This window comes from Tenrec ecaudatus, chromosome 7 (assembly GCF_050624435.1).
Source record: "Tenrec ecaudatus isolate mTenEca1 chromosome 7, mTenEca1.hap1, whole genome shotgun sequence".
In the NCBI taxonomy this organism is placed as follows: domain Eukaryota; kingdom Metazoa; phylum Chordata; class Mammalia; order Afrosoricida; family Tenrecidae; genus Tenrec; species Tenrec ecaudatus.
The window spans coordinates 36,884,977-36,911,984 of record NC_134536.1 but is presented as its reverse complement, the minus strand read 5'-3'; the positions used below and the strand labels follow the sequence as shown (position 1 = coordinate 36,911,984).

At 41.0% G+C, this 27,008-nt stretch overlaps 1 protein-coding gene and 1 pseudogene across 1 annotated transcript; both read left to right on the top strand.

Annotated features, from left to right (window-relative positions):
• Window positions 1-4,544: 4,544 nt before the first annotated feature.
• On the top strand, window positions 4,545-5,609 carry LOC142452338 (trace amine-associated receptor 6-like). Its single transcript, XM_075553719.1, has one exon. It carries the CDS (start codon window positions 4,545-4,547, stop codon window positions 5,607-5,609), a length of 1,065 nt encoding a protein of 354 aa, XP_075409834.1.
• Window positions 5,610-11,458: 5,849 nt separating this feature from the next.
• Window positions 11,459-22,642, top strand: LOC142452337 (trace amine-associated receptor 6-like; annotated as a pseudogene).
• The last annotated feature ends 4,366 nt before the right edge of the window (window positions 22,643-27,008 follow it).

The following is a 27,008-nucleotide window of genomic DNA, read 5'->3' as shown; positions in this document are numbered from 1 at the left end:
CGTCCTATCCAGCCCTGCAAGGTAGAATTCGGATCATGGTAGTTGGGGGGAGGAAGCATCCAGGATCCGGGGGAAAGCTGTGTTCTTCATCGATACTACCTCACACCCTAATTAACCCATCTCCTCTCCTAAACCCCTCTATGAGGGGATCTCCATTGGTCGACACTTGGGCCTTGGGTCTCCACTCTGCACTTCCCCCTTCATTTAATATGATATCTATATATACATATATACATACATATATACATATACACATATATACACATGCATACACACACTTATATCTTTTTTTTTTTTTGGCATGGTGCCTTATACCTGGTCCCTTGGGCACCTCGTGATCGCACTGGCCGGTGTGCTTCTTCCATGTGGGCTTATTTGCTTCTGAGCTAGATGGCCGCTTGTTCACCTTCAAGCCTTTAAGACCCCAGACACTATCTCTTTTGATAGCCGGGCACCATCAGCTTTCTTCACCAAATTTGCTTATGCACCCATTTGTCTTCAGCGATCTTATCATGGAGGTGTGCAGTCAATGATATGATTTTTTGTTCTTTGATGCCTGGTAACTGATCCCTTTGGGACCACTCGATCACACAGGCTGGTGTGTTCTTCCATGTGGACTTTGTTGCTTCTGAGCTAGATGGCCGCTTGTTTATCTTCAAGCCTTTAAGACCCCAGTCATTATCTCTTTTGATAGCCGGGCACCATCAGCTTTCTTCACCACATTTACTTGTTCACCCACTTTGGCTCCAGCTGTTGTGTCGGGAGAGTGAGCATCATAGAGTTCCAATTTAATAAAAGAAGGTATTCATGCATTGAGGGAGTGTTTGAGTAGAAGCCCAAGGTCCTTCCGCCACCTTAATACTTGACCTATAAATATAGACACATAGATCTATTTCCCCATCCTCCTATATATATTTGCATGTACATGTCTTTGTCTAGACCTCCATGAATGCCCTTTGACTCCTAGCTCTTTCCTCCATCTCCCTTGACTTTCCTCCTGCCCTACTACCATGCTTCATCGCCACCTGGGCTAGAGTATACCTCTTCTCTAAGCAACCTTACCCTTGATCGTTTCCCACCAGGCCTGCCACTCCCCCTTCTCTACCATTTGGGGTCCCATGTTTTTCCCTTGTCCCTGGGTTTGTTAACACCACTTCCTTACCCCCCCTACCCCCCCCCACCCCAAGTCCCCCCAGAACTGTCGGTCCCATTGTTTTTCCTCCAGATATTTCATCCAGCCTGTCCTATTCAGACAGACCTGTGGAGTCACTAACATGCACGAAAACTAGACAGAGGAAAACAAAGCAACAGTATACAACCAGACAACAAAACAACAAAAACAAACCACTGACAAAGAACAGAATAAAACAGTTCACAAGAGAAAAGCTTGTAGTTAGTTCAGGGATCGTTTGCTGGCCCTTAGGAGCGTTTTCCAGTCCAGTCTGTTGGGGCACCACGCCCTGGCCCCAAAGTCCACTTTCAGCATTCCCTGGGGACCTTGCCACTCCATTCCCTTGCTGTTCCGCTGCACTCCCCCAGTGATTTGCCTCGGTGTGGTGGGATCATGTCAGGTGCAATTCCCACTCTGTGTCTCCGGTGCTGTCCCCTGTATCGCCCTTAGTCACTGAGGGGCATCATGTCTCATAGTGGGGCCAGCCATGTTGTTCTCTCTGTGGACTGGCTGCTCTACTCAGGAACATCATCATCACGGCCTGGTTTTAATGAGTGAAATTTGCCTTTTATTCCTTAGAAGTAAAGTTTTTCCGCTTGTACAAATCAAGTGAAGAATTGAGCCATCCTTTTCACCTCTTATGTTACCTCATTCACCAATCCCATAGCACAGATTTCTGCAGGTCATTCTGTCCTATTATTTCAATTCTGCTTTTTTTTACAGTTTCAACCCTGTCAACTGAGAATCCTACCTTCCTCATACTGATTGGGGTAGTAGCAGTTCCCACCCTAATATCTTACCTACGGAGAGAATCAACCGCAGAGATGTTCACGGATGCTTGCGTCCTCTGAGGAGTCCATTTGCAGAGGGTGACATTTCACAGTGGGGTCTAGAATGAGAGATCGTTCCAGGAAAAGGGCGTCTGGACACCGTGCTTGTGAACGTAGGTTAGTGAAGAAGAGGGAGACTGTGAAGGAGATGAACTGACACAGTAGCTACAAAAAGCAGCTGAAACATGACAAAGATTTTGATGCACTGCAGGACCTCGCAGTGTTTCCTTCTGTTGAGAAGAGTTACTGAGAGCTGGACCTGACTTGACCACACCCATGGGCAACAACGCTCTGGAATGAGCTTTCCCTATTCTTAATACATCACTTCCTTTCATCGTTAGATCCAAAATTATCTCCTGGCTGATCCTTCGCATGCACATCCTGTCCTGTGAGTTCATCCTATGGTATTTCTCACTGTCAAATCATGAATTAAAAGTTCACTGCCTTTGTAAAAGTCATTCTGAATCCTAGAAGCCCCATAGGACCAGGTAGAAATGCCTTGTCATTTGCATATCAACGGTTGTTAACTAGACTTCCTCTAATGCTATTGCCACATTCTCCTTCATATTATCTACCTTTTCTGATAATTTGTTCAAAATAATAATTACGTTAGTATGAAATGGGGATACAACCCTGACACGCACCTTTCCTGGTTTTAAACCAGGCAGTCTGCCCTTGTTCTATTTGCACAACTCCCTCTTGATCCACTTACAAATTCCTCATGAGCACAGTGAAGTGTTCTGGCACTCCCATCTTCTCCAGGTTATGCAAGGTTTGTTATGATCCACACATTTGGATGGCCTTGCATAGTCCATAAAACACAAGCAATCATCTTTCTCATAGTCTCTGCTTTCAGCCAAGACCCACTTGACATCAGCCATGACAATTCTTGTTCCACCGTCTCTTCTGAATCCATCCTGAGCCTCTGGCAGCTTCCTGGCCATCTACAGCTACAATCAATTTGCATGATCTTCAGCAACATTTCCTCGCATGTGGTATGCGTGATACTGTTCTATCGAAGTAGGATTCTCGTTCAGTGCTTTGATGGTGTAGCTGTCCTTGAAATTTGGTGCCAGAGACCACTGAGTGCCACCAGTGATTCATTGTCTTGTTGAAGTGTTTCAATTACTTTTCTACCGATTTCTGGAGCCATTTAATTATTAATTGTGGCTAATGTTTCAGTGCAATTCGAGCTTCCTGTTCTTCTCTCTCTCTCTGTGCACGAGTCAGTTTTAGCCATTGGGTTCTTACCTGTTTACATCCCTCTCACCTTTTATCTGGAAACCTGAGTAAATGGCCTGGGAGTCACTGCTGACCTCCCTGGTTACACTAAGCAGAAGGAGAATCCAACAACTCCTAATGGCCAAAGGCAGGCATTAGATGACTTTCTACACTGCATCTTCCTTCCCCTATCCTGACACCCACTGTTTCTCCACAGGACTCCCCCTCTTTCCTAGGCTGCAGCTCTCATTTCAGTGACGACAGGAACTCTGAAACACAGCTCACCAATATGGAGTGGTATTGGGGAAATGAAACTACATTACCACAAGTGTGAATCAGCGACTGATTTGGTCCTTGGTCTTTGGCATCACCTGTTCTTGGGCAGCAGACAAGCTCTCCAGTTGATTCTCACCTCTCATCATCTGGTCCCTTGATTTTGCCATACTAAACTTCCAATCTCAGTACAGACTTAATTTTGCATTTATTATCTTTTATATGCATTCCTGAGTTCAATTCATAAAGATTTTTATTACTAAGCAACTTTGTTGATGTGTGATAATGGTCACTCATTTAAAAAATAGTCTTCTTAAGGATATCAATATAATACTTTTTGTAAGATTATTAAATATAAGTTTTCATCACTATTATCACCTTGCACAAAAGGGTTTTTTGACATGGGATTTGTTGTGTGTCCTGGGAGCTTGAGTTATTAACTCCACCTGCTCCCACAGGGGGAGGTGGAAATGGGTATTACAAGGTAACTGACAATAACAAAACCCTCCACATCTTAATAACTTTTCAATGACCAATATAATAGGGATTAAGACCAGCTACGAGAAGGGCTTTGATAACCTAGAAAACCAGAATTTTTTTTTTTGGAATTCTGAATTTGTGACAGATTTTCTTCGGAATAAATTCTTCTTAGGTTTCAATTTTTCTCCATCTGAAGCAGAAAACCTACTGTAGTGGAGTCAAATCTGAGTCACAGCAAAATTCCAGGTGAGATTGGGAACTGGCCAGTAGAGTTTCCAAAGCTGTCTTTCTGGGATTCAGCAGAGCTGCTGGCTCAGGCTGTAGTCCTCTAGATAACACCTGAGCACTTTCTCTTTTGGGAACCAGGTGTCTTTGGATAAAAAGAATAAAAGTGATTATAATTACTTATAGCAAGTTTTATCACACACTTATGGAACTCTTGATTGGTCCATATGATCTGAATTTAAAAATGTATATGTGACAATTATTTCTAGTGATTAGAGGATGAAAATTCATCTTATGGGATCTTCTTTCTCCCGATTTTTTCCATGTTTGAAAAGAAGGACAGTATGTCTCTCCAGGTAAGCAACACCATCAGCAGCAGCAGTGAGTCCCCGCCTCTCCCATTGGAGCTCTGCTATGAGAACATGAACGGATCCTGTGTCAAGTCTCCCTACTCACCGGGACCCCGCGTGCTTCTTTACATGGTGTTTGGCTTTGGGGCTGTGCTCGCAGTGTTTGGAAACATGCTGGTGATCATTTCAGTACTGCATTTCAAGCAGCTGCATTCTCCAACCAATTTCCTCATTGCCTCCCTGGCCTGTGCTGACTTTTTAGTGGGAGTGACCGTGATGCCCTTCAGCATGGTCAGGTCTGTGGAGAGCTGCTGGTACTTCGGGGACAGCTTTTGTACCCTTCACAGCTGCTTTGATATGTCATTTTGCTACTCTTCTCTCTTCCACTTGTGCTTCATCTCCATCGACAGGTACATCGCTGTTACTGACCCTCTGGTCTATCCGACCAAGTTCACTGTGTCTGTGTCAGGAATGTGCATCAGCATCTCCTGGATCCTGCCCGTTGTGTACAGTGGTGTCCTGTTCTACACAGGAGCCAATGATGATGGGTTAGAGGAATTATCCCGTGACCTCTACTGCATAGGTCATTGTCAACTTGTTTTAAATCAAGATTGGGTTTTGACCGATTTCCTGTTCTTTTTCACACCTACACTTGTTATGATCACTCTCTACAGTAAGATTTTTCTTGTGGCGAGAAAACAGGCTCAAAAGGTTGAAGCCACTGTTAGCAATTCAGAATCCTCATCGGAAATTTACAAAACCAGAGTGGCCAAGAGAGAGAGAAAAGCAGCTAAGACCCTGGGGATCACCGTGGTGGCATTTATGATTTCATGGCTACCATTTATGATTGACTCAATTTTTGATGCTTATTTGGGTATTATGACCCCTTCTTTTGTCTATGAAATATTAGTCTGGTTTGCTTATTATAACTCATCTCTAAATCCTTTGATATATGCTGTATTTTACCCTTGGTTTAGGAGAGCGATAAAACTCATTTTAACAAGTAAAGTATTAAAAGATAGTTCTTCCACCATCAATTTATTTTCCAAAGAAGGCTAAATATGTGATAAGAAATATTTGTGTATAAATTGTAGACATAAACTATAGTCTATGAACAGTATCTGTTACATTGGTGGAAGCAAATAAATCACTTATTTGTTCACAAAAGTATATGCTTTATCATTTCTGTTATTTGGTAGTGAGCATCATAAAGCATTTGCTACGATGGTGTTTGCTAAATAGTGTAAACAGGTTTTTACCTCTTTTCCTAAACTGGGTTTACAGTTTCCTCACAATTTGCCTCTTTCCGGCTGCCAGGTATTGTTTGTTCCTTCCGAGGCTCCTTTTCATGCCTAAACCTTCTGTCACTTTCAAATGGTCCGGGTTTCATATTTCCTGTTACCATTTCAAACTCAATGTCTTTCTCTAGATTGGACTGACTTACCTCATTTCTCTGAAGCTTGTTTCTTGTGGCTTGTTCTCTCTGGAACTGCTAGGACTTCTCTGTATCATTTTTTATCCATCATTTTGGACTCAGCACAGTAATAAGATTTCATAGTGTTGGCAATAACCATGGACTGAGGGTGCAGTTTCGCCAATGATTTTCTCACTGCATGAGTTTTGTGGTGCTACCTGCCCACCATAGTGAAGGGCAGAGTGTATCCTTTAATTTGTGATTCCAACGTTTTCTAAAAAATACCCAATGTTTGTACACTGTGGGTAATCAAAATAACAAGGCACTCAGAGCTGTTGAAAAGAGGAACTTACTCAAGAAAAGGTGATCAGATATGGAATTTAGGACCAAATACTATTGAGCATTTTGCTTTATTTTAGATATTAAGGAATCAGGAAAAATAACTATTGGTTTTATAATTTTATTGGTGGAATCACATAGAAAATGCAGATAAATGTATGAATATATATATGTATATATATATATATATATATATATATATATATATATATATATATATCCCAGTGTTTCCACTTCTAGGTGTCTACTCAAAGGCCTTGAAAGCAGAGTATCAAATAGAGATGCATTCCCCACTGCAGCACTGTTTACCACAGCCAACAGGTAGAAGCAACCTCAATGTCCTCAGCAGATGAATGGACAAACAAAATGTGGTTCATATGTACGATGATACAACCTTCAACCAGTAGAAGAAATAAACTCTTGATACTTATTACAATATGGATAAAACTTGAAATCTTAGGCTGTATGTACAAAACGAGTTAACAAGAGGGACTACCGTATACAAAACAATTTTCATATAAATGACTAGAAAACAGATATTATTATTGATCACCAAGGACACACTGAAGTGGGGAAAGGAGGGTTAACATTGATTGAGAAGTCCCATTGGTTAAGGTGAAGTGGCATGATGATTCCTGTCATAGTTATCAAAAAGTGAATGCCTGGCTAAAGTGGTGTTATGCATATCTGTTGACAAAGAATCAAAAGTAGTTGCAGTGTAAAGTATTCAAAATTGACCCATTTAACAATTCTTAGACATTCTAAGGAAAATGAGCTTCACATAAATTGGAGTGTAGAGTATAGAAGGATATAATTCATACTGTAACAGGATAGTTATCAATAATGTTAGGTACATTCTGCCTTCATGAACAGCAGGTTTTGCAGCTAAAATATTTTGGGGGTCACAAAAGTGACCGCATCTCAACTATAATTTAACAAGAACATTTATTAAGTCTTAAAAGAGACAAGTACCACTCAAAGGCACAGACACACCATGCAGATGAGGGAGACCACCAACAGGAAGTTGAAGTGGCATCTAGGTTTCATTGACATGCCAAGCTTTAAAAGGGGAGTCAGCGGGTAAAGGAAATGCACAAAAGCATGACTTAAGGCCGGGCAATACAGCAGTTACAGGTGGGACTATAGAAGCAATAATAGGACCAAAATTGGGACACATACATTGTTAGATAGAAGGTTTTACAAGATTGGTCCAGGGTCTTATGAACATGCCAAGTAAGGACCACAGTGATGGGGCATTATTTATGATTATGGGATCCCCTGTACTGTCCCCGAATAGTGACTGCCATCAAGAATGCACCTCAGGTAGCATCCAAGAGAGAGACTGTCCCTCCCTGGGCTGGCTGGAAAGGGGTGGAGACAGTCCAGTGACCCAGGCAGTCTGCCAGAGGCCAAGATAATCTAGATCCCCTTGAATGATTAGAGAGCATTCATTGGAGGCTAACTTTACCTGGGGACTCTCCACATGCATTTGGGGCTGTCACTGCCAATCATGCCCTTTTGGAAACCAGCGTGCTCAACACTTAAGCTCTAATACAGTGGTCAAAAGAATCTCTGAAAGCTGGGGAGGGGGAGGCGTATGGGGTGTTATTTGCATAGCATTTATATTGTAGGGATTACAAGAAATCTAGGATGATTTATAGCACCAAGGGAGAATGTGAATAGTCATATGTAAACACTACTCTATTTCTTATAAAGGATGTGAACATAGTGCATTTTGGTATCTGACAGACTTTTGCATCCAATCCCTTTCACACTTCCAGGGATATTGATGGATGGCTGTAGAGAGAAAAAACGCATTTGACAGATTTTTTTAAAGCTACAGACCAGGTGTCACTCGGTGTGCTGCTTTGTCCTTGTAACCGCATCTGAAACAGCAGCTGCAATCTAAACCACCACCTTGTTGGCTAGTGAGAGACTGGCAAGGGGAGAAGAGGTGATATTGGAAGGAAACTGCGGGAAGCTTAACTCAAAGTGAGGCAGAGCCATGCCACAGATGCACCAACACAAAGGAGGTGGGGGGCAGACGGAAACACATTGCCTTATTCCTGGAGGCGACCTGGACAGATTGTGAATCATGAAAGGATTGGGGTGGGCATGGGTGAAGGTGGGAAGAAAGATGAGATGTTCTGACAATGCCCACAGTGACTTGATTTTGAAGTCTGACACAAGAGCACAGCATTGTGTTGGGTGCTGACATGCCACAATAAAAGAGATGTACCCTAGAAACCCGCCAATAGCAGAAGGCCTGCCAGAAAGTCAGCCCAGGAGGGCGTCTGCCATCAGTTGAACATAAGGCCACGCTTGCCATTTTGCCAGGCCTTTCAGACCAGCTGAGGGTCTTTGGTCTTCTTTTCTAAGTATCCCCATCCAATACACTCACTCCTTCTGTCCCTCCTTCTCTCTGACTCTGGTCTGGACTTTGCCCCTCGCGTGAAGTCTTTCTTGGTAGTGGGACAAACACCTAGGACTAGACAGCTTAAAATCTGTGACCCTCCTCATGGTCACAACCCGAATGACATTGTGGTGATCCACTGGAATTCTCTAGAGCTATTTGCCTTGCTTGTAGAACAACTAGACATGTTTATGAAGACCTGGTGGGAATCAAGCCTCCCCTGCAGCATCTCTTAAGCCATTAAAGGTTTTACCGATAGAATTTTTGGTTACTCCGTTTGTAAGGAGAGCCAATACTCGTGGTTTCCACTCGGCTTTTCCCCCAACAATAGCTCTCTCTTTCTGGGTCAGCTAGAAGAAGCTGGAGTTTTGCCAGTTGTTAAGTGTGTTTATTTTATTGTGTGCTGAACTGGGCAAAGGGTCGTTTCAGTCACACCCTGGATCCACTGTGTGATGGACCTGAGGTAAACTCGATTTCTTCTGATCACCTAATGTCTATACCTAGTGAACAATGCAGCCTTTTGTGCCTCCTGGACTTAATTCCACGGAAAACGTGTCCAGTATACCACCAGCCACCTTTATAGTTGTACCTCTCTACTGCTAATTCTCTTGGTAAGTAGCTACACTCAACATTAGGACAGGATTTGATGAAGATATAGACACTATAAAGTGTTGAACATATCCTTCTTCAGAGGGATCCGGCCTCCCCTTACTTCCAGGGTTCCTGCTCTGTGAACCAGTACAAATCTGGGAATTAAATATGGCATACTATTTTGGTTGACATTGGCCTTCTACTCCTCATAATGAAAACCTTTCTCCTTATACAGATGAAACAAGGTTTGAATCATATAGTTCACCTCTAATCTTGCTTTGATCATCTGTCCAATAACATCCTACAGACCATACTGTTCTATAATATCGACACTGCTGCCCATTTTGACAGCAAATCATATTGACACTGCCGTCCATGTCCACGCTTTGGGAACCCTGTGGTAGAGTGGGTATGCATTGAACTGCTAACTGGTGGTCATATGTTTGAACCCATGAAAATATCCGTAGAAAAATGATGAGTCTGTCTGCTCCTCTGAAGATTTTTTGTGTTGTTGTTGTTGTACAGTATCATGCAATTGGTTCCAACTCATCATGACCCTCTGAACAAAAGAACAAAATACACATGATCCTCACCAGCCTCACAATTGTTTCTCTGCTTGATCCCATTGCTGGGAACCACTGGATCAATCCATCTTGTTAGAGCCCTTCCCATTTCCACTGCCTCTTTATTCTACCAAATACGATGTCCTTCTCCAGCGACTGGTCTCCCTGACAATATGTCCAAAGTATATAAGGTGAAGTCTTGCCATCCTTGCCTCTAAGGAGCAGTCTAGTCTTACTTCTTCCAAAGCCTACTGGCTTGTACAGTTTGTCCTTTTAGCAGTCCAAGCCATTTAAATATTCTTCCCCAGCACTACAATTCAATTGCATCGATCCTTGATCTTTCTCAGGGGCCTCAAGACCTCCACACTTTCAGCCAGATTGTGTCATCTGCATATCACAGATTGCTCATAAGCCTTCATCCTTTTTTGATGTTGTGTTCTTCTTCTGATAATCCCTATTATCTGATTATTTTTCAGCATATAGATGGAATAATTTCAGGGAGACGAAGCAGCCCTCATGCACACATTCCTGTTATAAACCATGCAATAGTCCCCTGTTCTGCTCACACAACTGCCTCTTGATCTATGAAAATGTTCCTCATAAGTGCAATGCATTGTTATGGAATTCCCATTCTTCTCAAGGTGATCCACAGTCAGTTATGTTCCACACCAAAGCTAATTATGATCCACACAGTTGAATTCCTTTGTATAGTTAAAACAACACAAGGAAGCATCATTCTGGAATACTCTGCTGTCTACCGAGTTCTATCTGACATCTGTAATAATAGCTCTTGTTCTGTATCCACATCTGAATCCAGTTAGATGTACTTCCAATTTACTGCTGCAACGATCGTTCTTAATCTAGAAGCTCTGCTGTAACCTACATTCTCTGGGTGACCTTGTGAGCATTTGAAATACCAGTGACAGAGCTTCCAGCGACACAGCAGTAGTAAGCCACCAGACTATGATGAAATGACAGACAAGCGATGGTCTAAAGTGTTAGAGTCCCTGATACCCTAAGGGCACTTCTACCCTGTCATATATGATTTCTATGTGTTGAAATAGACTTGGTGGCAATGGGGTGTTTGGTCAACTGTGGGTTACCTATTGGGCTGCTAACTTAAAGGTCGGCAGTTGACGCCCTCCAGCTACTCTACGGGCTAAATATGAGTCTTTAGGCTTCAGGAAACATTTACCAGCTTGGAAACCCATTAGGGAAGTTTTATTCTTTCTTCTATCACTATAAAGCGGATTCCACTGTATGCCACAGAATGAGTTATTAAGGGATTGGGGTTTAATAGCTTCCACAGCAAGTTCTTGACTACAGTAAGGAGCAAGGTTATAACATGAATTAATTTTCACAAATGTGACCTCATATATGGGTGATCTGAAGCATGCCAATGCGGTCACTAAGTCATAGCCCTTCCGAGGCCTAGAGGGGACATATTGGTAAACACATACACATAGTTTGAGGAAGTAGGGATATCCCTTTTTCATATTATGGGAAAGATGGCCATTTTGTTCAAAATGACACATACGAAGACTATCCAAAACTCTCATGTGCAAGCTAGGTAGACCACATGGGCGGTATGTCAGTGTGGTACAGCTTTGGTAGAAAAGCCAAAGTAAGCTTGTTTATGGTATCACATCAGATAGTAATTGATAACAGATTCAGAATTCAATGATGAAAAATAAAAGAAAGTAACATTCTGTCTCTCCTACATTTAAAGCAGTTGAAATTCTCATGCTATTTTTCTCAATTCTCATGTACACATTGTATCTGTTAATCTTTGAGCAGCATGATCTAAAATCCAGATCACTATTCTGCAGCCTTGTGATCTTTACCTGAACCCCTTCCCCTCATCGCCCTCCGTGGGAGCTACAGTCCCTCCTTGCTGATTCCTTCTCATGCAATTACAGCCATGGGAGCTGAACACCTGCCATTTCTGACTTTAAATTCAATAAAGGTGTTGATTTTATCTTGACATCATCGTGTTCTTATATTTTTATAATTATTATCATGAACAACAAATAAAGGCAGGTGATATTTCTTGTTTGTACATTGTATCTGTAAACACTTGATGCAAATAGATTCATGATTATTAGCTAAGTTGCATAGATGAAAGCGTGAACTTCATTTGGAGTTATGGTTTTCCTGGGAGGATTCATATCCCATTTTTTCGTCTGACATTGAAACATCTTGATCTTACTATGTATATGAAAAGGGTGCTCTCAAGTGTCCCTATGAGGAGCAACACACGTTCTGGTTATTGTTCTTCTAAACCAGCAGTTCTCAAACTGTGAGTCACGACCCCTTTGGGGCTTGAATGACCCTTTCACAGCCATCACCCAATTCATAACAGTAGCAAAATTATAGTTATGAAGTAGCAACGAAAATAATTTTTTGGTTAAGAGGTCACCACAACATGAGGAACTGTGTTAAAGGTCATGGCATTATGAAGGTTGAGAACTACTGATCTAAACAAAAAGTATATATTTAATCATTTTATTGGAGGCTCGTATGGCACAATCCATATGTACATCCAGTGTGTCAGCACATTTGCACATATGTTACCATCATCATTTTCAGAAAACTTTCTTCCTACTTGAGCCCATGGTATCAGATCATTTCCCCCCTCCCTTTGCCACCTTCCTCTTAACCCTTGATAATTTATAAATTATTATTTTTTTATGTATTACACTGACTGATTTCTCCCTTCAGTTACTTTTCTATTGTCCTTCCCCAGGGATGCAATTTTATGTAGCACATTGTGATCGGTTCCCCATTTCTCCCCCCATATTACCCTTACCCTGTTGGTATCACTACTCTAATTATTGGTCCTGAGGGATTTATCTGCCCTGTATTCCTGGTGTTTCCAGCACGTATCTGTACCTATGTACATGCTCTGGTCTAGCCAAATTTTTAAGGTAGAATTGGGGTCATGAGTGCAGAGAGTGGGTAAGAAGCATTAATGAACTAGAGGAAAGTTGTGTGTTTCATCAATGCTGTACTGCACCCTGACTGGCTCATTTTTTGCCTTATGACCCTTCTGTAAGGGGATGCCCAATTGTCTACAGATGGTCTTTGCGTCTCCACTCTGCATATCCCCTCATTTACATTGATATGATTTTTTGTTCTGGGTCTTTGATGCCTGATGCTTGATCCCATCAATACCTCACGATCACACTAGCTGGTGTGCTTCTTCCATATTGGCTTTGTTGCTTCTCAGGTAGATGGACACTTATTGATTTTCCAGCCTTTAAGACCTCAGATGCTATATGTTTTCTTCACCACCTTTGCTTATGCACCATCAGCTTTCTTCACCACATTTGCTTATGTACCAATTTTGTCTTCTGTGGTTGTATTGGGAAGGTGAGCATCACAGAATGCCGGGTTATTAGAAAATAGTGTTCTTGCATTGAGGGAGTACTTGAGTAGAAGCCCAATCTCTGTCAGCTACCTTACTACTTAGCATATAAATAAATGTACATAGATCTATTTCCCTATCCTTATATATGAATATATTTACTTATGCACATGCCTGTATTTAGACCTCTGTAAATGTCCTTTGCCTCCTACTTGTTTTGTCTATTTCCTTTTACTTTCCTCTTGTCCCACTACCATGTTGGGCCTGCATTTGGACTCAAGTAATTCCTCTCAGCTGCAATGTCCTTGATTAAGCCCCACCAAGCATCCTATATCCCCGTCGCTATGGATTTTAAGATCACTTGTTGTTCCCTTGTCCTTGGGTTGGTTGACAACCCCCACCCTTACCCCCCCTCCCCCTCTCCATGTCCCCTCCGAACCACTGATCCCATTGTTTTCTTCTCCAGGTGGTTTATCCTGCCTATCTTATCTACATAGACATGCAGAAACAAATAATAGCAAAAACAAACAAACAAAAAAACCAGGACAGAGCAAAACAAAGCAACCAAAGAAAACTAAAACAAAACGAAGAATAAAACCCCACAAAGCTATAACAATGGAAAAATGACAATAAAAGAAAAGCTTATGAATCATTCCAGGTCTGTTTATTGACCTTAGGAGTGTTTCTGGTTGAAGCTGATGGGGTGCCTCACCCTAGACCCAAAGTCTATTTTTGGTGTTTCCAGGGACTTCGTTGCTTTGCTTGCCTGGTTACTCTGTTGCACACCCTTAGTGTTTCACCCCACTGTGATAAGGTCAGATCCCCATACTGTATCTCTAATTCTGTGTCCCATAGTGTTATGGGTCAGTGAGGGATGTTGTATCTCCTGGTAGAGCTGGCCCTGTGGTCTTCTCTATGCATTGGCTGCTCTGAGAAGGAATATCATCCTAGGGGTTGGTGGGCCACGATGCATTCCATTCTTTCTTCTTCCTTCTTCATTTGCTCCTGTGTGCTCTAATCAGACGAGTCCTTCTGCTTGAGCTGTAGCTTCAGTGCTGTCCTCTGAACTGAATTCTGCTTGAGGGAGGGGGGTGTCTCTCCACATAGCTGGGATTGGGGCTAGCCCCAAAGACCTCTCTATTACTTCCCTTCCTCACGCCAGTATGTTGCATTCATATCTTGGCACATGGAATTGAAGCCTGGTCTCTCTCTCTCTCCCTCTCATGTGGAGATATAAACAATACCCTCCCCTTGGGTAGGTTAGTGCCCTGTTCCCCCGCTACACATGTCTTTCTTTTCCCCTCCTTTTTAGTTGGCTGCCATATATATCCCTGGATTGGGTCTGGTCCCTCTCATAGTACCTGGACCTCACCCTGGGAATGTATGTATACAGTAGCTTTTCCCATGTTCCCCTTTTGCATATTTAAGCTTACTTCAGCGAATTCATGTTGTACTTGTCGTTTTGTGCTTGGCTTACTTAATTTAGCATTATTTCCTCCAATTCGGCCAATTCAGCGAAGTGCTTCATGTACTCAGCACTGATTTTTAGGGATGCAGAGTACTCCATTGAATATATGTACCACAGTTTTTTAATCCATTTGTCCATTGATGGAAATTTGGATTGTTTCCAACTGTTTGCTATTGTGAACTATGCCACAATGAACAGTGGAGCGCAAATGTCTGGCTGTGGTTTGTTTCTTGCCTCTCCTGGGCATATATCCAGTACGTGGATTGCCATGTCGTATGGTACCTAGATTTTCCCCTGTTTTAGATATCGCCAAATCGAGGCCTATAGTGTTGTACATACCTACAGGTCCACCAGCAGTGGACGAAAGTTCCTATCTCATCACAGCCCCTCCAACACTTGTTATTTTCTGATATTTTGAATTATTCTACCTTTTAGGGTGTTAGATGGTGTCTCATAGTTGTTTTAGTTTGCATATATCTTATGGGTAATGATCGGGAACATCTTCTCATGTTTATTGGACATTCAGATTTCTGCTATTGTGATACTTCTTTTCAAGTCTTTCCCCACTTCCTCAGTGGTTAGATTTTGTCTTATTATAAACTAACAAAGTATTGTAGATTTTAGTACTAAGGTCTTTGTCTCATGTGTCATTACTAAAGATGTGTGCCAGTCTGTAGGCTCTCTCTTGGAGATTAATTTTGATGTACACAGGTGTTTTATCTTCAGAATATCCCACTGGTCAATTTTTGCCTCTTTTATATTTGTGTCCTTCCCTAATTCCGATAGCCTATGTAGTCCCTGCACCAAAGTTCTCAGGTTTGTCCCAATTCCTTCATTGATAGCCCTAATATTTGGGGGTTTTACCTCAAGGTCTGTGATCCACCTTAAGTCTATTCTTGTGCATGGAGGGAGGGAAGGGTCTTGCATCATGTTTCTGCAGGTAGATATCCAGTTTTTCCAGCACCACTTGTTGAAGAAGGCATCTGCTTCCCATTGATATTTTTTAGACCTTCATCAAAGATCAGCTGTATGTATGCTGATTATTTTTTTCTGGGTTTTCAATTCTTTACCATTGGTCTGGGTATCTATCATTATACCAGTATCACTATGTTTTGCCCACTGTGCCTGTATAATAGGTGTTAAAGTCAGGTAAAGCAAGCACTCCCACTTTGTCCTTCTTCTTGTGGAATTTTCTAATTCTGGGCTTCTTCCCTCTCCATATGCAGTTGGTAATCAGTTTTTCCAGTTCTTTGAAGTTAGATGATGGTATCCTTGTCAGGATATCATTAAACTTATATAGTGCCTTGGGCAGAACTGACATTTTTACACTATTGAGTCTTCTGGTCCACAAGTATGGAATATACTTCAATTTGTTGAGCTCAATCTTGGTTTCTTTAAATAGTGTTCTGAAGTTTTCCTCCTACACATCTTTTGGTTTTTTAGTCAGGTATAGCCCTAGATATTTCAATTTCTGCTTGGCTATTGTGAAGGGTACTACTTTTTTGATATCCTTTTCCACAGTTTTTTCCAATGTGTATAGCAGTCCGATAGACTTCTGTTTGTTGACCTTGTATCCTGCCTCCCTGCCATAGTCCTCTATTGCTTACAGTACTACCCTTGTGGAGCTTTTGGAATTTTCCATATATGAAATCATATCATCTGCAAATAATTTTTTTTCACCTCTTCCTTCCCCAAGGGAATACCTTAGATGTCCTTTCTTTGCCTTATGCTGTTAGCTAAAACCTCTAGTACAATGTTAAATAAGAGTGGGAACAGGGGTCAACCTTGTCTGGTCCACTATTTCAGTGAGATTGATTTCATCTTTTCTCCATTGACTACCATGTTGGCTGTTGTTTTTCATATGTAGCTTTATTATCTTTTTTTTCTGAAATGCAGCAATGCAGTTTATTTAGTGCTTATAAGAAATGAAAATAACACCTTAATTCAACCTTAGAATTAAGCTCACCATTACAGAATTTGGAGACGCATACTAAAGAAAAGAGCTCTGATCCTATTGGGGCTATTCACTGTAGCATTCATTGCACGAGGCACTGTGGTTCTAAAACAGAAAGCCATGAACTTTGTATTATCTTGAGGAATTTTCCTTGTACTCCTATATTCTTGAGTGTCTTAAATAGGAATTGGTGTTGGATGTTGTTGAATATTTTGTCAACATCTATCAATATTATCATGTGGTTGGTATAGTTTTCATGTCAATGTTGCAAATGTCAATAATGGTTGTTCTTATGTTGAATCATCCCTGTATCCCTGGTATGAATCCCATTTAGTCATAGCAAATTATTTATTTTATATACTTTTGTATTCTCTTACCTAGTATTTCATTAGGATTTTTGAATCCATGTTCATTAGAGATATTGGTCTGTAGTTCTCAATTCCCATGATATCCATGTCTGGTTTAGGTATTAGAGTTATGCTAGCTTCATGAAAAGAGTTTGGGTGTCTGCCATCTTTTTCTATATTCTGGAAGAGTTTGTGTAGGATTTATGTCAATTCTTCTCTGAATGCTTGGTAGAGTTCTCATGTCCAGGGTTTTTAAATTTATAATCCCTTGATAACCTTGTCTATTTTTTCTATTGCTATGGGTATGTTGAGGTTCTTAATGTCCACCTGGGATAGTTTTGGGAGGGATCATTTTTCCAAGTATTTTGGCTATTTCTTCCAAGTTGTTGTATTCATTGGAGTACAGATCTTCATAGTACTGTGTAATTGTCCTTTTGGTTTCACTAGGGTCCATTGTAAAGATCCCTGTTTCATCTCTCATCCTTGTTATTGAAATCGTTCCTTCCTTTCTTTGGTTAAGTTTGCCAGCAGTGTGTCGATTTTGTTAATCCTTTCAAAGAGCCAACTTTTTGCTACATTAAAGTTTTCCATAGTTTTCTTGTTTTCTGTCTCATGAATGTCAGCCCTGATTTTTATTATTTCTTTGTTTTGCTATTAGTATGATTGTCCTGTTGACTCTGCTCTAATTGCTGTAAGTTTTGTGTCGGCATATCAGTCATAAATCTCTTTTCCTTTTCATGTGTGCACATATTGTTATCAAACATCCTCTGTTACCTGCCTTTGCTATGTTCCAAAGGTTTGGGTATGTCATATTCTCATTCTCATTGGTTTCTAGAAACTTCCTAATTTCATTCCTGAATTGGGGCCATACCCACTCCTTTTGCAATAGAGAGTTATCTATCCTCCAATTGTTTGCCCTTGTAGTCTTCATTGTGCTTTGTGGATTGCTAGCCTTATCGCATAGTGATCAGAGAGAGAAGTCTGTGTGATCTGTATGTGCTATAAATAACACAGGTTCGACTTATGTACCAGCATGTGGTCTATCTTTGAATATGTGCTACGTGGGATTGAAAAGATTGTGAATTTATTGCATCTGGGTGAAGTGCTCTGAAAATATATCAGGTCAATTGTCTAATTATAATATGTACCTCTTTAGCCTCCTTGTTAAGCTTCTCTCTCTGTGCTCAATCTTTCTCAAGAGTGATGTATTAAAGTCACCTATAATAATTGTTGAGCCTGTGATTTCTTTTTTTTATCTTTGCAGTGTTTGATTGATTAATTTTGCAGTTCTCTTCTAGGATGCGTATACACTTATTATACTCACTGGTTCTTGGTTTATTGTTCCTTTGAACATTATATTTTGCCCCTTCTTATCTCTTGTTATACCTTGCTCCTTGCAATCAATTTTGTCTGAGATTAGGATCGTAACCGCTGCTATTTTTGAATTGCCAATTGCTTGGAATACTTTTTTCCAGCCTTTGCTTCTCAGCCTATTTTTGTCTGTGATCTTGAAATGTGGCTCCTGTAGGCAGGTTGTGGTCTCTAATCCAGTCTTCTAGCCTTTGCCTTTTAATGCTTGATTTCAATCCATTGAAATTCAGGGCTATTACATCCATCTGTGGACCCTGTGATTTCATCTGTTCCTTTTGTGTTGTGTGTTTTCCAACCTCCATTTCTTATCAGTGTGTTGTGCATGTGTGTGCAGGGGTTATTCTTGCCTTCTTTCCATCCTTAAGCCAATGCTATTCTGGGGGCTGTTTTCTTTTTGTTGCCCTCTGGGTGGGGTTGTTCTATGTGGTGGTCTCTTATTTGTGTTCAGTGAGTGCTGTTTTTCTGCCCATACTGAGTCGGCAAGGATCTTTTGTAACCTGGGTTTCTTATAATATATTCTTTGACTTTTTCCTTGTCTTGGAAGTCTCTTTTTCTCCATCTATCTTGTTAGATAATTTGGCTAGATCAAGAATTCTTCAGTTTGCTTTCTTTTCTTTCAATTTTTGAAATTTATTACTCTACTCTCTACTCTTCTTCAGTGTCTGCTGATAGATCTGAGAATATTGTTATTTGGATACCTTGATAGGTGACTGCTTGTTTTCCCCTACCTGTTCTTCTGATTTTCTTTTTTTTTTTCCCCCTCAATGTTGGATTGTTTAACTATTTTCTGCCCTGTTGACTTCTTCTTGGGATCCAGTCCAGCTGGTATTCTTTAATCTTCCTGAATGGTTGCCTGGTTTTCATTCATTGAGCTAGGGAAGTTTACCTCTAAGAATTCTCTCACTATTTTTCCTGTTGACTTTTTTATTGGATTTTGTTCCAGTAGTCCAAATATTTTATCGTTGTTCATTTTCATAGTATTAGACATGGCTCTCAGATTTCCTTCAGCTTCTTTGATTATCTTATTTGACTGACTATCCCGTTTGTTGAATTTTGCCTCATTATCCTCTAGGTCACTAGTGAGATTCTCTGCCTCCTCAAATCTGTTGCTAAAGTCTCTAATTTACTTCAGGATTTTGTTTTCTCGTCCCTTGTTTCTTGTATTTCCCTTTGTTATATGGCATTTATTGCCTCTAACATTTCATCTTTTTTCTGTATTGCTTCCCTCATATGCTGTTTGATTCCAAGCAGCATTCTGAAGATTTCTTTCTGTGGCAGAGAAATGTATGCTTCTTCTATGCGTGTTGTTAGGTTAAGGCCACCTTCTAACATTGTTTTTTGATTCTCTTATTTTTCTGTTGAGGTTGTTGGGGCTGATTTCTCTTTGCATTGTGTTGTTTTAGAGGAGCTTGGTACTATTTTCCAGAGTGGTGAAGAGCACTGGGCTCTCTCTTTTGGAGACTTATAGGAATGCTTCTTCAAACTTCCTGCAGATAACTGCACTGGGGCTTGGGCTATTGTTTTGTCCTCCTGTGATTTTACTCTTTCCCTAGCAACCAGTCTTTACTTATTTGGTGGGCAGGATGGATGGTCCTCTCAGGGGATGCTTTTTGGATGGTTGTGGACCCACAAGGATATCACTACACTGGATGATCTCAAAGGTAGCCATGGTGGTGTGTTACACAGAAGCTTAGAATATCTCAGAGAGCGTGCAGGGGTGCCTACTGCCACATGAGTGCAGCAGAGGGCTGGTGGGTGTGCACGCTTTGATGGAGAGCACCATGGATAGGCGGAATTTCCTTGGTCTGCAAAATCGCCACATATGTCATTCAGAGGTTCCTGCAGGAGCATGAAGAGATAGAGAGGGCTGGTGAAGCTGCCTTAGGCTGTGTGAAGCACTGTGGTGAGCTCAAGGAACTTCCTTAGCCATTGGATCCACGGAGTATGGTCAAGGTCTCCCCTTGCCACATGAAGTGTCATGGAAGGTGGGTAGATGTTCCCCCAGCCGAATAGGATGCCACAAAGAGCGGTGGGAGTTCTCCCAGCTGATTGAAGTAAAGAAATAGCTGATCTTCTATCGCCTGACCATGGGGCTGGAGGGGTTTAAACACTGCCCTAATGCAGCAGCAAACTGTGTTTGTGTGGAATTAAAGGCCTTGGATTGAGCAAAAACGTCCAGATCTGACCAAGATTGAGACAGGGCTAAGGGTAAGCCTTAATCAGCCTCTACAGTGGTAAGCCAAAAGACAATAGCTCCTCAAAACCTACTTATCTGTATGATGTTCCTCCTGTGATCTGGAAGAGTGGAATTCCTTCTCAGTGTCTGTCCTGTGGTGATTTCTGCAATCACTCTGGTATGTGTTACTTGGTCGTCATTTTCCCGGAAATCCCAGATTTCTTCTATTAATGGACATGTATTGGATTTTCACAAATGATTTTCCTTGTATTTCATTAGGTAATCTTAAAATTTTAATGTTCTCATCTCATAGTGCTTCGTAGTTTTGCATATTAAAGTAAATCTCCCTCCACAGTCCAGATAATTAATGAAGCACCATCTTTTGTATGTATTTATGGATATCATTTATAAGCATTTGTTTATGCTAATTACACCTTTGTTTATGAAAGTGTAATGATATTTTAAAAATATGCTCCTTATGGGATTTAATCAGGATTTTTTAAAACATTAAACAAGTGGAACAAAATGCATTTAAATTTTTGGTCAGTATTCACACTTTGCACTCAGGTTTATTTTCAGATAGGATTTCCTGTGTCCTGGGAGCTTTGTTTAACTTCACAGTCTTTCAAGGGAAGGAAGATAATAAAAGGTAACACATAACAAAGCCCATCACATCTCACAAACTTTTCCAAAAAGAGAGATATCAAAACTAGGTAATAAAAGGTGTTTGATAAATTTGAAGGCAAAGATATTTTGTGTGTGTGTGGCAATAACAAATTTGCAATAGATTTGCTTCAGTGTAAACTCTGATTGGGTTTCAAACCCTTTCCCCCAATATATTCTAAAGTAAAAAAATTTTTTTAAACTGCACTGGAGTGGATTCTGACTCACAGGAACTCTGTAGAACAGAATAGAACTTCTCCATAGTGTTCCTCATGCTATAAATCTTTATGGAATTCTGCAGAGCTGGTGGGTTCAAAATACAGACTTCACTATATAAGTAGCTGAGTGCTACATCAAGAACAATAATATTAAAGGTAATACTTATATCATTTATCAAATATTTATATGGATTTTCTGATCATTCTGTACAGTCACTGGTTAAATGCATATGTGTCAGATCATATTTCTGATAAGTATATCCTTTAGGGGAACTTTTCTCTCCCTTCAGGAAATGTGGAGGTGCTCTGCTTTCTGTGGTTGACAAGGACATGCCTGTCAGTATAAACTGCAGCATCCAGAGAAGCAGTGCATCCCAGCCTATCCACATGGATCTCTGAGAGAGTGTGAATGGACCCTTCGCAAAGTTTCCCTACTCCCCAGGTCCCTGCGTGCTTCTGTACACGGTCTTTGGTTTGGGGGCTGTGCTCGCAGTGTTTGGAAACCTCTGGTGATCATATTAGTCCTACATTTCAAGCAGCTGCATTCTCTAACCAATTTCCTCATTGCCTCCCTGGCCTGTCCAGACTTTTTGGTCGGTGTGACCATGATGCCCTTCAGCGTGGTCAGGTCCATAAATTGCTGCTGGTACTTTGAAGGCAGCCTTTGTACATTCGACATATGCTGTGATATGGTGTTATGTTACTTTTCTCTCTTCTGCTTTTTATTGCCATCAGCAGGTACATCGCTGTTACTGATCTTCTGGTCTCTCCTACCAAGTTCACAGTGTCTGTCAGCAAAATGTGCATCAGATTCTCCTGGATACTGCCCGTTGTGTACAGTGGTGCCCTATTCTACACAGTAGCCAACAATGAAGGACTGGAAGAATTACATCATGCCATCAACTGTATATGTGGTTGTACCACAGTTATAAATTGAGGCTAGGTTTCTTCATAAATTTTGTGTTTCTTTATAGCTACACTTCTTTCGATAATTCTTTATAGTAAGGTTTTCCTTTTAGCTGAAAACAGACTCAAAAGATTAAAGCTACTATTAGCAAATTAGAATCATCATCTGAAATCTGCAATGATACAATGGCCATGAGAGAGAGAAAAGCAACTAAGACCCTGGGGTGACTGTGGTAGTATTTTTTATTTCATATCTACCATATATTAATGATGTATGTCTTGAATTTTTTCCATTTTTCTGACCTCCCTCTTTTTCCAAATACCTTTACTGGGGGCTCTTAGAGCTCTTATAGGAATGCACGAGTTGATCTTGGTGTCCTAAGTGGTTCTGCAACAAATCCACTCTACACAATTTTTTTTAGGATATTGAGGGATGACAACATAGAGGGAGAAAAAAATCGCCAGAATAAAATTGCATTACAGGTACATGCAGATGTGGAGCTTTCCTCTTACAACCACATCTGAAACAGTGGCTACAATCAAAGTCACCGCCGGATTAAATTTAGGAAAATCTACTATTCTCCAAGTTCCCTTGGTCTTCCTCATAGCTCAAATAAACAAACGCAATGAGGACTTCATAGAAATCAAGTCTCCACTCCAGCACCTTCCAAAACCTTAATAATTGCATTCACTGTGGGTTTATTAGTTAATTAGTTTTGTACGTAGAGCATGTATAGTGGTTTCCACTTGGGTTTTACAACCACAATAGCTTTCACTCGCTCGGTCAGCAAGAAAATGCTGTAGTTCTACCAGTTGGTACCTGTGTCTTTTCTAATATGAAATCCTACACTGGGGAAATAAAAATGAGGTGTTTGGAGACACTGTGAGGTTGAATTGAACTAAAACTCTGTTGGTCATAGTACACTCAAAACCACAGAACCAGAGAAGTATTTTTGACTCCTGCATATAATGCCAGTTTAACACGAGTGTCCAGTAATTCCCAACACGTGAGAATTGTCCCTCTGCTCCAAAGTTTTTTCTCCTCATAAGTGTCCACATGCCACATAAGGAAAAGTAGATAGATGTGGGAAGCCCTAGCTCTCGCGAGATGTGGGAAGCCACAGCTCTCGTGATGTGGGTAGCTGCAGCTCTCGCCGCCATTACTAGATGGCGCCGGGCAGTCAGGGCGGTGGCCCAGCTAAGTGGTAAACAACCACTTAGGGCATGCGCGATGCTGAGATGACGTAGTCATAACTCCACCCTGGAGTATGCAAACGAAGGTTCTGGCGAACTCACCAATCAATGCATGAGGTTTTGGCAAATGCACCAATCAAGGCACAGCACGTCCCCATAGAGCATATATAAGCAGCAGTAGTTTGGGGTTTCGGGGTCTTTTACCGCATTATGAAAAATTAAATGCTTGTGGAAGAATCCTGTTGTGGTGCGTCTTTTCTTGCTGGCGAGACCTGGCGCGTGACAGATAGACAGTATAAAGTGTTGGCCATGACACAGTGTTCTTCCTCCAGGAATTAGCTTCCCCTTACTCAAGCTGTGTCAACTGGAGCAAATCTGGAAAGTCAGTCAGGGACCATAATAAGGTTTCAATAAGTGAAATTAGCCTTTTGTTTCTCAGAAGTAAAGTTTTTCTGCTTGTACAAATCAAGTGAAGACTTGAGCCATCCTTTTCACCTCTTATGTCACCTCGTTCATCAATCCCATAACATGGGTTTCTTCAGGTCATCCTATCCTATTGTTTCAGCTCTGATTTTTTTATAGATAAAGTGTCATCCCTGTCAACTGAGAATCCTTCCTTCTTCATACTTATTGGGGTAGTTGAAGTTCCCACTCTGATTTCTTATGATTAGAGATAATCCACCACATAGCTATTCACGGATGCTTGCGTCCTCTGAGGAGTCCATTCGCAGAGGGTGACACTTCACAGGGGAAGTCTGGAATGAGAGATCGTTCCTGGAAAAGGGCGTCTGGACACCATGCTTGTGAACGTAGGTTAGTGAAGAAGAGGGAGACTGTGAAGGAGATGAACTGACATAGTGGCTACAACAAGCAGCTGAAACATGACAAAGATTTTGATGCGCTGCCAGACCTTGCAGTGTTTCCTTCTGTTGAGAAGAGTTACTGAGAGCTGGACCTGACTTGACCACACCATGAACAACAACACTCTGGAATGAGTGCCATGAGGGAAAAGCCCGGGCTCAATTTTGAAGCTTTCCCTTTTCTTAACTCAATACTTCCTTTCATCCTTAGATCCAAAATTATCTCCTGGCTGATCCTTCCCATGCACATGCTGTCCTGTGAGTTCATCCTACGGTATTTCTCACTGTCAAATCACAAATGAAAAGTTCACTGCCTTTGTAAAAGTCATTCTGCCTCCTAGAAGCCTCACAAGACCAGGTAGAAATGCCTTGTCATTTGCATATCAACGGTTGTTAATTAGCCTTCTTCCAATGCTGATGCCATATTCTTCTTTTTCTGATATAATCTCCTTTCTCTGATGATTTTCTCAGAATACAGATTGAACCAGTACGGTGAGACGATTCAACCCTGACACGCATCTTTCCTGCTTTTAAACCAGGCAGTCTGCCCTTGTTCTGTTTGCACAACTCCCTCTTGATCCACTTACAAATTCCTCATGAGCACACTGAAGTGTTCTGGCACTCCCATCTTCTCCAGGTTATGCAAGGTTTGATATGATGCACACATTTGGATGGCCTTGCAGAGTCAATAAAACACAAGCAATCATTTTTCTCATAGTCTCTGCTCTCAGCCAAGATCCACTTGACATCGGCAATGATATTTCTTGTTCCACCGTCTCTTCTGAATCCATCCTGAGCCTCTGGCAGCTTCCTGTCCGTCTACAGCTGCAATCAATTTTGCATGATTTTCAGCAAAATGTTCCTGGCATGTGGCATGAGTGATGCTGTTCTATAGTTTGAGCATTCTGTTGGGTCACCCTTCTTTGGAGTAGGTGGAAGTAGGAATCTCTTTCAATCCATTGACCGAGTAGCTGTCCTCCAAATTTTTTGGCAGAGACTAGTGAGCGCCTCCAGTGCTTCATTATCTTGTTAAAATGTTTCAATTGCTTTTCTGTTAATTTCTGGAGCCATTTAATTATTCTTTTTGGCTAATGTTTCAGTGCAGCTTGAACTTCTTGTTCTTCTAACTCTGTGCAGGAGTCAGGTTTAGCCATTAGGTTCTTACACTTTTACATCTTTCTCATGTATTAGATGGAAACCTGAGTAAATGGCTTGGGGATCACAGCTGACCTCCCTGGTTACACAAAGCAGAAAGAGAATCCAACATCCCCAATTCTCAAAAGGCAGCATCAGCTCTGTCTCCCCCTCCCATCTTCCTTTACCAATTCTGACACCAACAGTTTCTCCACAGCACTCTGCCTCAAACTAGGTTTGAGCTTTCGTTTCAATGACTCCAGGGAACTTTGAGACAAAGCTCACCATTATGGAGGTTTATTGGGGCAATTAAACTAGGTTACCACAAGTTTGAATCAGCAACTGATTTTAATATTTTATTGTTTATCTGAAGCATAAGAAAAATTGGCCCTAAATGTTGCTTTTGATATTTCCAAAAAAAGAGGAAAAGAAAGAGAAGGAATCAGAAATTATGAAGAACATTTTCTTTGGTCACGGCATCTCCTGTCCTTGGGCAACAGACAAATTCTCTGATTGATTCTCCCTTTCTCAGGCATCTGGTCCCTTGGTTTTGCCATAAACTATCATTCTCGGTACAGTAAACTACCATTTTCAGTACAGACTTAATTTTGGATTTATTATCCATTACATGTATTACTGGGTTGTATTTCTAAAGATGTGTTTATTGATGTGTGATACTGGTCCTTCATTTAAAAAACACTGTTCTTAAGGATATCAATATGATACTTTGTGTGAGATTATTAAATACAAGTTTTCATCACTATTTTCACCTTACACAAGGGTGTTTTTGACATGGGGTTTTTTTGTGTGTCCTGGGAGCTTGAGATATTAACTCAGCAACCTCCCACGGGGGCGGAGTGGGGAAGGGGTATTAAAGGTAGCAGACCGTAACAAAGCCCTTCACATTTGAATAACTTTTCAATGACCAATCTCTTAGTGATCTAGACCAGCTAGCAAAAAGGATTTGATAAATTGAAAAGCAAGAATTGGTGTGTATGAGTGTGTGTGTGTTTGTGTGTGTGTGTGTGTGTGTGTGTGTAATACAGAATTTGTGACAGATTTTCTTCAGAGTAAATTCTTCTTAAGCTTCAATTTTTCTCCATCTGAAGCAGAAAACCTACTGTAGTGGAGTCAAATCTGAGTCACAGCAAAATTCCAGGTGAGAAGAGAACTGGCCAATAGAGTTTCCAAAGCTGTCTTTCTGGATTCAGCAGAGCTGCTAGCTCAGACTGTAGACCTCTAGTTAACATCTGAGCACTTTCTCTTTTAGGAACCAGGTGTGTTTGGATAAAAAGAATAAAAGTGATTATATAATTACTTATAACAAGTTTTATCATACTTATGGAACTCTTGATTGGTCCATATGATCCATAGTTAAAAAATGAAGTTGTGACAGATAATTCTAGTGATTTGGGAATTAAAATTCATTTTATGGGATCTTTTTTCTCCCAGTTTTTCCATGATTGACAAGAAGGACAGC